The following is a 14018-nucleotide window of genomic DNA, read 5'->3' as shown; positions in this document are numbered from 1 at the left end:
CCCAAAAGCTGTAATCAAAACTTTTATATATCAAACTGCTATCAAACTGCTATATCTCCACCTCCACTTTGATGCTTTTGTCTATAAATTGGCGTTCAGCACAGGAGTTATCCCAGCATAAGGGAAGACGGCAAACATTTTAAAAGACTTGTTTGCTTCCTGCATTCTGAGCAATAATTAAATGCTAGTTCAGCTAAATCCTCTCCCCGGACGTCAGCAGCAAAGGAGTAAATGCTACTTGTCCCTCCTCTGTCTGAGGGAAGGGTTGCCTCCGTTCGGTACGTAAGGCATAGGACTCCAATACAATCCCTACGCCAGAGAAAGCTTGCTCTTCAAATACTGAAGACACATAATACAACTCTTCAAGAGTTACAGAGAAGGTACACAGAGATAAGCAGATTTAAACAAGTTTTATTCATAAACTGTTTGGGGAAAGGAAGTTTACCGATATAAAAAAAGTCAAGAAACGAACTGACTTTCTTAAAGTCCGCTAACCCATTCAGGCACATTTATAAATTCACACCATAATTGCTAAGAGAACACATCTCCACACTTAACCTGGGCTGTAATGAATATTGTATTTCAGAATTGTACAGAAAACACACTTCTGTAGCCAACTTGCAACCAGTCTTATCAAATTGCTAGCTACACGTTACACAAACACCTTACAATAATAATCAAGAGGTACATTATTTCTCTCTTTTTATACATTAACCCAGTATGACATGTGCAGTCAATCACAAATTATATGGTTAATTTAAACAGGTTTGTAGTCAAGCTTGGACTCCAGCTTCTTAGAATCAGCCACTTTTCTAACAGCTTTCATGAAGTCTTCCTGAACTACAAAGTCATGATCGGCACGGATCGCAAACATACCTGTAAAGAATAATTTAACAGCAAGAATAAGTTGGTGCTTTTTGCAGCAACAGTACAGAGAAGACAGGACATGAAGATTCGCTCAAATTAAAGTGAAAACGGATCCAAGTTACACTGTCTGCATGTAGACTTTTACATACAGCTCTTGGATGTCAGGAAGGAGTAAACTTCAATGAGGTCACCTTTCTGAACTCGGTGATCTCTAAGAAGAAATGTGTAACTTGTTTTAAACTACAAGTGTGTAGTTACTGTGTTACTCAGCCTTCCCATGTAGGCAAAACCCTAAGCGAACAATGAATTTATAATGTGGAAAAAGCCTAAAATAGTATTAACTCTCCAGTCACCCAGGTACTGAGAGACTCGGATGCTCTGCAAAAAGGAGAAAAATGAGTTCCGTCGCTGTTTCTGGAATGTATCTAGTTCTTATGAGATAGTATGACATATGTCACGATACTCCGCCAACAAGTGATTAGAGGCCAGCTCCAGTTCAGAAATGGTATGGCTGGTGTTTTCCTCCCATCGGGCTGAACCTGAACTAGAGATCTTTTATACCACGCACGTCACAGGATAGTGCCCAAATCCACATAACACTGTGCGGATCCAGCTTGTGTTCGGCAGGGGTTATCAGCAGGCGCAATGTCACATGAACGCAGTGCTACTGCTCCTAAATGGCAGCAGATCTGCACATATCAGCTGGACTGTTTGTGCGCCTAGCTGGTTCATCCACAGACCCGGTAAGAGACTGGCCTGTAACGTTAGAGGGAGGATGTCAAGAATCAAGTTCTGCGTGACTGTATAGGTCATAAGGGAACTCGGAAGAAAGAAAAGAGATTTTGTTCAAGTTGTTCCATTGAAGCTTCAGGGCATATCACCATGTTGCTGCTTACGCTTAACAGTCTAGACACGCGTGACATGCTGTGAAATATGCAACTGTTTTGGCATTTTGCTGCTGTCCAGGTGCCAACATTTACGTTGAGTAAAAGCTATCTAGCCCTTAAGAAAGGAATACAAAAAGTAAGCACCAGTGAACATGCGCTGTGTTCCAGCAGAACATTTTTGACCTCCTGATTTTAATCCATTGACAGAAGTATTGGAGAAACAGCTCAAAAGTTTAGCATTAACCAAGACTTAGCACATCAAAATTAAGAGTTAAGAAAATACCTGCTTCAGTACAGACATTTCTCAAGTCTGCTCCATTAAAGCCATCTGAAAGCTTCACAATTGCTTCATAATCTATTCATAAAACATGAATGTCAATTAGAAATAAATTCACACTTCCCGTTATGGATGCCAACGAAATACATATCCAGCTAACAAAGAAACAGTTTACCTTGATTTCAGTGCAAATACATAGCTGTCCACTAGACTGATAAATTAAATTAACCGAAATAATCAGCTATATTACCCCTTTCATTAAAACAGAAATGTATTGCAGACAAAAGCTCATATTATATAATTAAATCCCAAAGTTACTAACTTGTGGTTACAAGCATCAACATGAAATGCAAGAAAAGCTACATCAAGGCAATGTTCTTATCATCATTTAAATGATGTAAAAAACCGGAAAACTTATCTCCAAGTGATCATAACTCAATCCCTTTCCGCTTATAACAACTGCTTCTACTGAAGGCATTTAATGTCTTGATATATTAATCCTGATATTTTATGCACATATATTTACTAAAAAAATGGCTATGGTTATAGTTTCTAGAATCAATTTCTAAAGCACTGTGTCTGTGGAGCCTCCAGCAAGTTCTGATTTTTGCAAGGCTGCTTATTAAAAAAAAATGATCAACTTTCTGCAAAACTTTTCACAACTGTTTACCTTCTGTATGAAATTCAAAACATTGGAACTGAAAGTTTTTATCTTAAGAATCTGAAAAACCCTAGAGATTAGAAATTCTTCAACTTTATTTTAATTCCATGTAGCACAATGTGCTATAAACAAGTCTCCCCATAACTGGAAAGTTAAAAAAATTAAGCAAAGGGACTAAGCAATGTCAAACACGGCAAGCTTTGGTAAGTTTAGAGTCTTCAGTAGACTCCAGTACTAGAGTAAGAGAATCTCATGCTGGAACCTGGAACAATTCAACCCCACCTTGCTGGTAAGTTCTGGACCTTCTTTCAGGATCTCAAAGCTGAGCATCACAGTCTTCCCACATCACGTTCAGAAATTTAGCTAGTACCCATCTGGCAGCCCACCTGGCTAAATGGGGTAAAGGAATGATCCTACCCTGCTTCCACTCCAGTGCCCAAAGGTACGATAAAAAGGACGAAGTACTTTACCTCAGGTTCATGATTTGCTTTGGAGCTTCTTCTCTATCTTAGACTATAGTCGCACGCATGTTTAAGCCAACACTGCTGCTAAGAAAGGCAATCCTCATCCCTCTCACCCTCCCCCAGCTCATTCCTCCTCCCGAGCCACCCCCTCTATTGAGCTGCAGCTGTTTAGGCAGCCAGATGGTGAACGAGATCAGTTCCACTGCCCAGATCATGCTGCCTGGCTGCATGAATAGCTCCTGTCAGCAAAGAGGCGGGAGCGGGTCGCACGGGGCTGGGAACAGGCAGGCAGGGTCTGTGGCGCCTTACTGAAATAAAAGGCAGCCACCATTGTTTTAAAGGCAAATCACAATTAGTTTCCTTGAGGAAAGCTCTGAAGTGTCACTGTGAAACTAAGACTCTGGTCAGCTTAGTAACACAGTCACTAAATAAACCTTCCCCATTTTATCTGACAGATACTTCTCCTTACGCTCTGGAGAGCTCTCTACACCACTAACCAAAGACAAGCTTTGTTTCAGACAAGGTTTTCATTATGCCATCTCTGAACTCCAGAGTAAGTTTCTCCATGACTTTTAAAGATTCTTGATTGTTTTCAGACTTCTGCAGTAACAATTTTTCTTTCTTTGGGGGGGGCAATGAAAATGCTGTTTACTTGCATTAAGCTATTCCTTTAGAAACAGGAAACTACCTGATGAGAATCATGTTAATTTTCCAGTTTACAACTGTGCTCCAAGGGTTTATATTCAGTTCTCCTTTGCAAAGAAGACTTAGCAACAATTCAATCAGGATGCATTAAAAAAAAAAAAAAGTAGAATTCCAAGAGAGGGGAAGTTGAGTGGCCAGTGTAAGGGAAGGAATTACAAGGGCAGAGTCATCCTAACAACTCACCCTCTTCACGTTTTTACAAACAGAAGTAGGAAGGATATCCAGGTAGCTTCCTACTTACCTATTTCACCATGTTTAGTGATAGGACCTGCATGAATCTTCAAAATGTCTAATCTGGCTTGTTCATTTGGTAGATCAATATCTAGAAAGAATTACAGCTTTAATAAAAGCAGAAAACCACAATTCGTATGGATAATATCCTCCTTCCAGCCACTCTGAAGTAGTAACTCACGGATTTTTCTATCCAGTCTGCCAGGCCGCAGAAGTGCAGGATCCAGCGTGTCTGGTCTGTTAGTAGCCATGATCATTTTAACTCTGTGCAGAGTATCGAATCCATCCATCTGATTCAATAACTAATAGAAAACAGAAGTTTGTTTTTAAACAAGGCAAAACCCTCCTAGCATGATCTATTGTACTTATTTTCTGCATAAGTATTTTCACCAAGATACAAAAGCGTTACAGATGAATCAGAAAAAAACCGCTGCAAGCCTTCTAATGGAAGGCCACAGCTCCCTGCATGTTCTATAAGCAATAAAGGAGAACTTAAGAGAGACACTGCAAATGCTTCGCCCAGAGAAAAAGATATTGAGCAAAGCAGAGCTCAAACGTGAAAGACTTGGCTAAAACAATAAGGCAATGAAAACGGTGCAAGTACTAAAGGAGCCAATGGTTGGCTGACACATTTTGATTGTATTGCACTAGGTCCAGGACATTCAAATTAGACTTGGAGAACAGCCTCTAGAATACTAATACACACATACGAAGACATTTCATTGTGAAGATTCAAAGTACTTGCTCTTTGATCACACTGATTTAATTCTTTATGCAAGTCAGACACATTCTTTTGAACCAGGCAAACTGTTTCCAAACATAGGCCAATGAAGTTTCCCATTAGCTTCAGAATTCTTAATTGTCACCAGTGGTTTTAAAATTCTCTTCACACAACCCAGTTTACCAGAGCAATTAGTACAGAAACAAAGAAATACAACTACTTCTCCTAGTTTTGAAAATCAAACTGTAATAGTTCTAAAATGTTAAAGAGTAAGTGTCTTTGGGACTAAAAGCGACAAGCTCCGCTTTCCCCTCTTTAAGGAGGAGGAAGCCCTCCAAACCTTCAAAGAAGATGCAGTAAGCAGCAGCAAAGTCAAGTCACAGTAAGAAGAGAAAATATCCCAAATAATTCTAGCAATTTTAAGGATTCTTTCATTTAGTCTCTAAGTTGAATACATAGCTGAGTTATCCAGATGTGCAGCTGTCTTTTGTAAAAGCAGCATCTAGTTCACTTTTAGCTTAAGATTATTAACTCAGAAAAAGTTCTAACACGCCGGATCACAGTGTAACAATTCACATCTGTATTATTATTTCATGTGGATTGTACAGTAGGTAGTCAGGTATTAGACACTCACCTCCATCAGAGTCCTCTGAATTTCTCTATCAGCTGAGGTGCCTTCAGAAAAACGACGACCACCTGCAGCATACCAAACTTGTAAGTTATAGTACTTTATTTTTGCCTCCATATAATACTAAGTCTGAAGGCAATTAGGTATCCCTTTTAAACTGCGGAGAAGTAGGGGTGGTATTTAAAGAGTTAAATGCACACATTTTAAAATGCTTTTTCCTGTAATAAAAAATATCTGAGCCAGATGTGAACAGGTATGGTTCTAAGCTAGCTGTAATAGCTCCAGGAGGAAGCTGAACCACTCTGAACAAACATGCACGCACACTCTCTTTTGAGAAAACAGACTGTAGCTTTATAGCTAATTTCAGGGTTAAAAGGAGACGCTAGCCATCCTCCAGGCCATTAGCCTTACCAATAGCATCTATCTCATCCATGAAAATGATACACGGCTGATGATCTCTGGCATAATTGAACATCTCTCTGATCAGTCGAGCACTTTCACCAATGTACTTGTCCACTATCGAACTCGACACCACCTTTTGAAAGACACACGAGTGAAGATGCTGGAGTGCAAACAGATTAAGCATGTGTGCACGTGCGTGCGTGCAAGAGTAAAGTTCCACTACCTTTAGGAAGTTGCAGTCAAGCTGGCTAGCAACAGCTCTGGCCAAAAGTGTTTTCCCTGTACCTGGAGAGACAAGAGATTGAAGCTGTTTAACTAGTAACCCAACATTGCATGCTAGCGATTTGGGAAAAAAAAAAAGAAGGGGAAGGAAGGAAGGAAGGGGGGAAAAAAGAAAGAACAAACAAGGCTATTGCCACAATTTGAGAGTGACAACTAAGCCTTCATTACCCTTTCATAAGACTCACCAGGGGGACCGTAGAGCAAGCAGCCTTTTGGAGGTATAATTCCCACACGCTGGAATAATTCTGGGTTTGTAAGCGGCAATTCTATTACCTGTGAAGAGACAGATAAACAGAGACTCTGTTTGAGTTTTAAAATAGATCAGCAATCCCAGGAAGCTAACGTTACACTTGCCAGTCTGTTTTCCAGATACCTGTATTATTATTTATCTGTCCAGCATATTTTGTAAGAGAAACAGGTAAGTAAGAAAACATCAGACTGATCTAACAGACTGATCCACAATCCTGCCCTTGTCGTTCAGAATTCAGCTCCACAATGGCTTGTTTCTCTTCACGCTCTTTGCTCAAACCATGTTTTGCCATTGTCGTAATATCACTACTCAGAGCGATTCTAGCAGTTTTTGTGCAAAATTCAAGTTTGGTTTGTTGGCTGTCAGTCCTAACTATGCCCTCCCACCTGACTTTATGGCAATCCCTTAGCCTAAAGGGTCTTGGATCCTTCAAACCCTCTTATTTAGGGGATTTTCTTTAGTTTAATCTCATTCCAAGCTTCTGTAGCGGTAGAGATAAGTTATAAGCCAGTTTGAAAATTGGGCTTTGGTGTTTAGAATAATCTTTCTCTACTACTGCAAAGCGTGTGCACAGCGCACAAACGATCTCTGTTACAGTCAGTTGGCTGACAGCCGCGCGAGCTCGTCTTCAAACACCCGCATTCCTGGGCAGGCTTGCACAGCCTGCAGCACTGATGCCCAAGCTAACAGGATTACTTCAGTATGAGTGCACCAGCACCCCGCAATCACACTGCTGTTTGCCACAAAGACAATTACAAAGCTGGAAAACATTTAAACAACATTTCAAAAGTTATGTTCTAGTACAGGAATATGTAGTCTAAGTTAATGAAACATGGAAATCACTCATCTGATAGGATCCTTTAACAGCCTGTCTCATGACAGTTTAGGACAAACATCAATAAGATATTTTTGCACTGAAAAACTTCACTCAGAACACATCCCACAATTCGATAAGTGTTTTTGAGATACTGGATACCTCTCGCAGCTCTCGGATTTGTTCCGACAACCCTCCAATCTCAGAATATGAAACATCCCCTGGATCTTCATGAGACATATTATAAACCAGTGGATCCACTTCCCTTGGCAAATATCTGGAAAAGAGAGTTAAGAGTAGACATTTTCATTGTGCAGACACATTTATAACATTATTGCAATAAACTTTACAGCAACTATGAAAATTATTTCTTCTCCTCCCATCTTGATAACGTTTGTTGAAAACACAGAATAAATCCCAAACCTAGCAAACTTTTTCAAGTTTTAAACCAAACAACTAAAAGCTTAAAAAACTGCTGAAAATGCTGAGTTGTAAATTAATTATTTTCTTAAAGAACAGCCAATTTCTTTTTAACCTTATATAAGACACATAAGCCTTCCCTCAAAGTAATTGTCCTTACTGAAGCACTGCTTTGCAGAAAACATTTACAAAACATTACAGAACTGATTACTCAAGCCTTTGTGTAATCTACTCAGATCACTATTTTTCCCCCTTTGCATGATGAGCAGAAGAGCAGCTGTAGAGCAGAAACCTACCTCATAATAGTGAGAGTGGTCATATCCAGAGCAACTCTTGTCCCCGGCTTCAGCTTACTTTTGTCAAGCTAGTCACAAAGAAGGTATTTCTATTAGAACCACACTCCAAAACAATGTCTGGTTTTAGCCAAGATGTTTACTGTAGCTTGCACTCTTCGCTCAATCACACACAAGAAGAAAACAAGGCTACTGAGCTACATGCCAAGCAGCTCATTTAGTCCACACTGTGTCCCCGTCACCACCATTTTTGGGAATGCTTAAACTAGGAAAAAGCTGGCCCACTGTTTCATGGGAACATGATCTTCGGGAGAAGCGATCCCGGAGCTGGCCTAGACCAATGAACCTGTTGGTTGTCACAACTGGACACCAGCAGAGCTAAACCAGACCACAGAGAGAATTTTTGTTAATGTTGAAATAGATCTTGAACAGCAAGTCGTTAACTTACCTCTACCACTTTTGAAAATAAATACTATTTTCTAGTCTGTAATTTTTTTTTTTTTTTTTTACTGCTGTCAATCTGACTGGATTAGTGAGAGATCTAATCCTCCCCTCTGCTCAACACAGGGCAGAACCAGCTGTCTCAGAACAAGTAAGCAATCCTCCTTTAAGGACACACGGAACAGCCTGCCCATTTGAGTCCGAACTTGCCACCCTTCTACTCAATGGCTTTCTCATTTCTAGACTGACAGAAAGGGTGAATAGACGTTCCTAACGTATTTTCTCCAAGCCTTCCATCATTCGCACATTTTCACATATCCAGTTATATCGCATCTTCAAAGTCAGCCACCCCAGTTGTTATTCTTTTGCTATCATTTACTTCAGATGCCCTACTCATCTGCCTCAGAAGCTTTTGTCTGCTTACTCCATTTTTATGAGATTTTTAAACATTAGCAGTCCTATTCCAGCACACCCTGTTAAATTCTGCTGGGATTAAAACAACTAACTTGCATTTCTCACCTTGTTTTTAGGAAACCTGGTCTAGGAGAGCAGTCTCACCTCTCACACAACACAACCTTCAACAACCATCACAGAGATTACCTAATTTCTTCTCTTTTTTTTTTTTTTTTTTGAAAAAAAAGGTACTCAGTCCACATTTGAAGAACATGAAACCTATTTATTCTGAGCTTTACCGATATGGCATCTGAACAACAGGGACTTCGACAACTGTTTGCAAGCACTGCCTGAAGCTTCCCGTCGCCCCCGCTGGGGGAATTTATAAGATCCCCCAAGGAATTTATAAGAGCCCTTGCCCACATGGGCTCTTCAGTCTCCAGTAGTGTTCAGGATCAAGCTGTCACTCCTCCCTTACTGGGGTCACTAAGACGACCTCTATCCAGCTGCCTAATCTTAAGAAACCTGTAAAAGCTTGAAATTCTATCAGATTCACCATTGCCCAATAGATTTAAGTTACTCTGCAGTGGGAAGAAATCAAAGAGAAACCACTTGACCTTGAATTCCTCAGGAAATGAACTTTAGATGGGGAAGTAATTTTGTTTCAATTTAAACAGTTTTGCTCCCCTTCCTCAGCAGCACAGCACAGCCACAAGGACTTTGATCAAAAACTAGTTCTTCTAGTCTGCAAAACACTCCACGGGAAATTATTTGCCTTGATATTTTGACATTTTGAAAACAATCACGGATATGTTTTTTTAGTCTCTGGTATCAAATCAAGGATCTTTTAAGATCAAAGAGTGTTTTTACTGAAGAATAAACTTGAAAGTACATGCTGGAATGCCAGGCTCATCCAAGCACACCCTATTCCTTAGGATTTATCTCTGTTTCAACACAGAACCTCAGGACTACCTCACATGCCCCTAAGTGGAATTAAGTATACTTATGTTCCAGAAAAATATTTTGTCCATTCTGGTGAAAGAAAATAGTGAGTTTGCACCATAACATCATGAAAGGGATGAAGCTTAAAATTATGTATTTAAAAAGCATTCCAATACTAACAATTCTTGCAGATTTTTATGCAAGCAATCGGTACGCTCGAGGAAAGTCAAGGATATCTGTATACATACTGCATGAAATAACACACTTACTGGTACCCACATTTCTCAAATAGTTTGTCTCCAAAAGGAGGAGAAAAGGTCCATCCTTACTGAAAAATATACAATCCATTGACAGAGTCAATACCATAGGAAAATATTTACTGCATAAGTTTTGTTCGCTGCTTACTGCTAAGTATTGTTAATTGCGGGTCTTCACCAGGAATTCCTCTGACAGCTAGAAACGCCCCCTCTGCCCCTCTTTTTAAATTCTTCAAAGTACAGCAGGCTCCCCGCTCTGCATTTGCTTGTTGCCTCTTGGTTCCAACAGCCACCACAACACCATTACGGATGAATCATCTGAATAGAGCTGATTAACTTTTGCATGTTGGAGTTCTATTACACTGCTCTTCAAGTTAACTTCCACGTATAAACCTTAAGCTAATCCAGAGAATTCTGGGTACTGCAAAACATTTGTATATTAGTCTTGCAAAAACATTTTCTTTCTTCGCATAGAATCAGTAAGAGTTCAAAATTCTGCAATGAGCACCTGTTTCTCTTCAGAAAGAGAAAAAAAAGCCACCTTTAACATCAACAGCATCACCTGTGCTCCTTTTACTGAAGAAATTTCTATTTTTCACAATTTCCGTAATATAAGAGAACGTGCTACAATTGTGATGTGTTAAAAGCTGAACTGCAGATACCTTTCTCTGCCATAAATGAATCAGTTCAAGATGCACTGAGAAGTCACAGCTGTTAAAAGATCTTAACCTTATTTGTGCATTAAAATAACTAAGTAAAATGCTGCTGCCTTCTCAGGATACATGATCCTTCCCTGGGGTCGCTATTCTCTGTTCAGAGATACCTTACAGTCTCACATTTCGTACATATTCTTCTTTCCTTCCATTTCTCAAAGTCAGGGGTAAGTGTAATAAAATCTAACTAGAGATTCACTTTTGCTCCCCCAAAGGCTCTGCAGTTGCAGAACACTTTCACTAAGTATTGTCATTCCTACTTAATAGGCAGCTTTGGTAAGGAATAGCTGATCTACGATAGCCGATCTATGGGTTTTAAATACTGTAAGTGGGTCACATTCAGTGCTCAATTAACCAACAAGCAGTTTTTAAACCATGCCTGCACTACATCCCTTGTACTTTTGTATAAAAATAAAAAGCAAAGAGCACCTCTAAGTGGTTCTTGCTGACTATAGCAGAAGCTGGATTATGCTGTGAGGAAGGTTCTGTATTGAAATGTCTAACTTATATAGAATTTAGTGTAGGTAAAAAAGCTGTTGTCTCGTAGACTAGAAATGACAGGGCTTTTTTTAAGATCACTAAGGACAAATAAAAATCCCTCAGAGCGTTTACAACAGGGGCCTTGCCTACCATAATTATTTATTGAAGAGTGGTGTAAAAACATTAGAAAAAATACATGAAGATATATAGTTATATAACATTAAATCTAAAGCTCAGCACTATGACAGTAATGGTCATATGCCGTGTTCACAACATCGCAAGGGAGACTTTACACAGTTGATTAATCTTCATAGAGTTCAAAATCAGGCAGAAAGACAGAGCTTCAACTCAATGAACAGAATAAAAGGTTCCAGGAATGTTTTGGACTGCTTTGTCTTTACTAGGAAGTTACACTACTACCAGCTACGAAGGGAGAGGACAAGTGGATACCAGTATAAAATAGCCATATACACCTTAAAGAAGAAAGTACTTAATCCCATTGAGAACCCAGTTTATCAAAAGCAATACTAATATTCAAGACCAAAGCAAACTTTTAATGAATGTTCACATAGATCAGCTACCTGACGACGACAGCCCACCACGTATCTTGGTCCATTTGTCGCCTTCACAATGACTGGAGAGAGAAGATCAAAGAAAAAAATCAAATTTACTTGATTCACTGCTCTGAATTATGCTTCTGAACTATGCAGTATATGATATTTTTCTGTTAATACTCAATCATTGATACTCTAATTCTTTACTCCTCCAAATCTTTAGCCAGATTTTATCTACAAAAGCTTATTTTCAAGATTTTAAAGAATGTAACAGTCCAGTGTACTTACATTTCTCTTCTGTTAGCTGTTTAAGAACCTCGCCAACAATCTGCAAAAGAATAAATGCAGTATTAGCCTACAGATAAATTACCATTGCAAAACAACATTTAACACGTTTCAGGACATGGAAGATGACTGTCACCTTTGAAATTCTTTCTCCTGCTTCATGCTGTTTGCTAGCACTTTTATTTCTTTAACACATCTCCGTCAACCAGGACAAACACAGAAAATCTCTCTACCCCATATGCTTGGTGTGTCTGCTCCTGATGGTAAGGCCCTTGTTTCTGTTAGCTGTACCATTCCCGCTTACTCTTTCTCGATACCAGAAATGGACTTAAGTGCTACCTCCAGGCAAGTCCGCTGTCAACCACCAGCACAGGCTGCTATGAGCTCGTTTCTCTTACGTACCTGCCCGACACTCTGCAAGGCCTTGAGATCATTTTCTGATTTTTCATATTGCTTGGTGAGCTCTTTCAGCTGTTCCCTTACTAGAAGAGGAAGGAAACACAGGATTTTGCTAACATTCAATCCAATAGTAACTCAGGACCAGGCCCTTTATAGCAGAAAAGCAGCAGATAGAGCTAGACTGTGGGAGATCTGCACACCCAGTAACTCATCCTCCTGCAAGCACAGCGGAACCCCTGCTCAGCAACTCCAAGGCCTGCACACCCTCTCTTATTAGTGAAAACACTCTGCAGAAGGCGTCTAAAAACCCAATCCAGTATTTAAAAAGCTCAAATTCAAAGGTATCAGTGCCTTTGCACGGCACTAACATTTGTACGGGGGGACATGCTACTGCCAGAACGATGTAACAGAGAAACAGGAAAATAAAGGGCTGACAGAAAAACCTTACGGGGGAAAAGGCTGAGGAAAGAGAACCGCCCGGCTCGACTTGGAGGCGGCAGGGCCTGACCCTCCCGCCCACCCCAACGCAAGGGGGGTCCCCAGGGCGCGGGGCTCTCCCCGGGGGAACGGGAAACAGCCACGGCGCTGGCAAGGGGAGCCGCGACGCAAGGCCCTGCCGCCGCGACCGGCAGCGCTCGGGCCCGGCCCCCGCCCGCCCGCCGGCGCTGCCCCGCGGGGCCCGGCCAGGCCCATGACGAAGCGCTGGCAGCGACGCGGCGGCCGCCGGGCTCCCTCAGGGCTCCCCGGGCGCTCAGCGGCGGCGATCCCCACGGCGGCGGCCCTCGGGACGGCGCTCACACTCCTTGAGGCGGCCGTCAATCTCCTTGTGCTCCAGCAGCTTCTTGCGGTAGTCCTGCAGCGCCTTGTCTCTCGGGTCCGCCATGATGAGCAGCCGCCGCTCATAGGGAATGCCGGGAAGGGCCATGGCCGCCGGGGGCAGGGCCGCGCGCCCGCCCCGCCCCCCGCGCGCGCCCGCGCCCTTTCGCGCGCCGCAGCGCCCCCTGCCGCCGCGGAGGGGCGGCGGGGGGGGCATGCGCTAGGCGACGCGCATGCGCGTCGCGACAGGCGGGAATATACAGCCGGCCCCTGGGCGTCGGGCGGGCGGCCCGCGCCCGTATTTATCTATAGGTGCGTATACGTGTGTGTACGTGCGGGCACCCGCGCAGCGCGGTATCTGGCACGAGTAACAGCCAGGCCGAGCCTCCTGGGGAGCCCCCCACGGCTCCGCTCCTCAGTCGTCGCGCCCGGTTCCTGTCAGAGGCGGCTGCCCCGGGTTTGGGCGGTGCGGGAGCTTTGGCGATGTCAAGGACAGGGACAGGTCGCGAGTTACGTACAGCCCAGCCAGGGGTTCCGCTGGCCGCTTGGCAAAGGCTCGTTTCCAGTGCTGCCAGGTACGAGTTTATGGATTAAGGAGCGACCTCGGCCTGTGGGCACAGGAGAACTCGGACGGGTCTCCCTCGCAGCCAGAGCCGGGACAAAAGGCCCGTGGGTCTGTGAGGAGACGGGGGATGAGCGGAGGCTGCGGCGGGCCGGGGGTGCTGCGGGCCCTCCCCCTGCCCCCGCTTTACACACCCTCGCCCTCCTGCTCGGAGGGAGGGTGCCCCGGTAGCGGCACCTCCCCCGGAGCAGGGCCAGCTGCCACCCCGTGCGGG

At 42.6% G+C, this 14018-nt stretch overlaps 1 protein-coding gene across 1 annotated transcript; it reads right to left on the bottom strand.

The window, feature by feature from the left end:
• Nucleotides 1-391: 391 nt before the first annotated feature.
• On the bottom strand, nt 392-13323 carry PSMC6 (proteasome 26S subunit, ATPase 6). Its single transcript, XM_075150760.1, has 14 exons — nt 13165-13323; nt 12370-12449; nt 11971-12010; nt 11710-11762; nt 7906-7973; nt 7352-7466; nt 6311-6398; nt 6067-6128; nt 5853-5976; nt 5448-5509; nt 4274-4394; nt 4103-4183; nt 2038-2109; nt 392-876 (listed from the first exon to the last, which is right to left on the bottom strand). The coding sequence occupies exons 1-14, from the start codon at nt 13289-13291 to the stop codon at nt 758-760; spliced, it is 1212 nt and encodes a 403-aa protein (XP_075006861.1). The 5' UTR covers nt 13292-13323; the 3' UTR covers nt 392-757.
• Nucleotides 13324-14018: the final 695 nt, after the last annotated feature.

Source organism: Calonectris borealis, chromosome 5, assembly GCF_964195595.1.
Source record: "Calonectris borealis chromosome 5, bCalBor7.hap1.2, whole genome shotgun sequence".
Taxonomy (NCBI): Eukaryota; Metazoa; Chordata; class Aves; order Procellariiformes; family Procellariidae; genus Calonectris; species Calonectris borealis.
The sequence above is the reverse complement of the archived record's forward strand: the minus strand, read 5'-3'. Positions and strand labels throughout refer to the sequence as shown.

Excerpts from the sequence above, each read along its gene's own strand:
- PSMC6 (XM_075150760.1), bottom strand. The coding sequence starts at position 13,291 with ATGGCCCTTCCCGGCATTCCCTATGAGCGGCGGCTGCTCATCATGGCG. Across the intron at positions 12,450-13,164 it reads TGACGGCCGCCTCAAGGAGT|TAAGGGAACAGCTGAAAGAG; the intron begins GTGAGCGCCGTC and ends TTCCTCTTCTAG. Across the intron at positions 7,467-7,905 it reads ACCACTCTCACTATTATGAG|ATATTTGCCAAGGGAAGTGG; the intron begins GTAGGTTTCTGC and ends TCTCTTTTCCAG.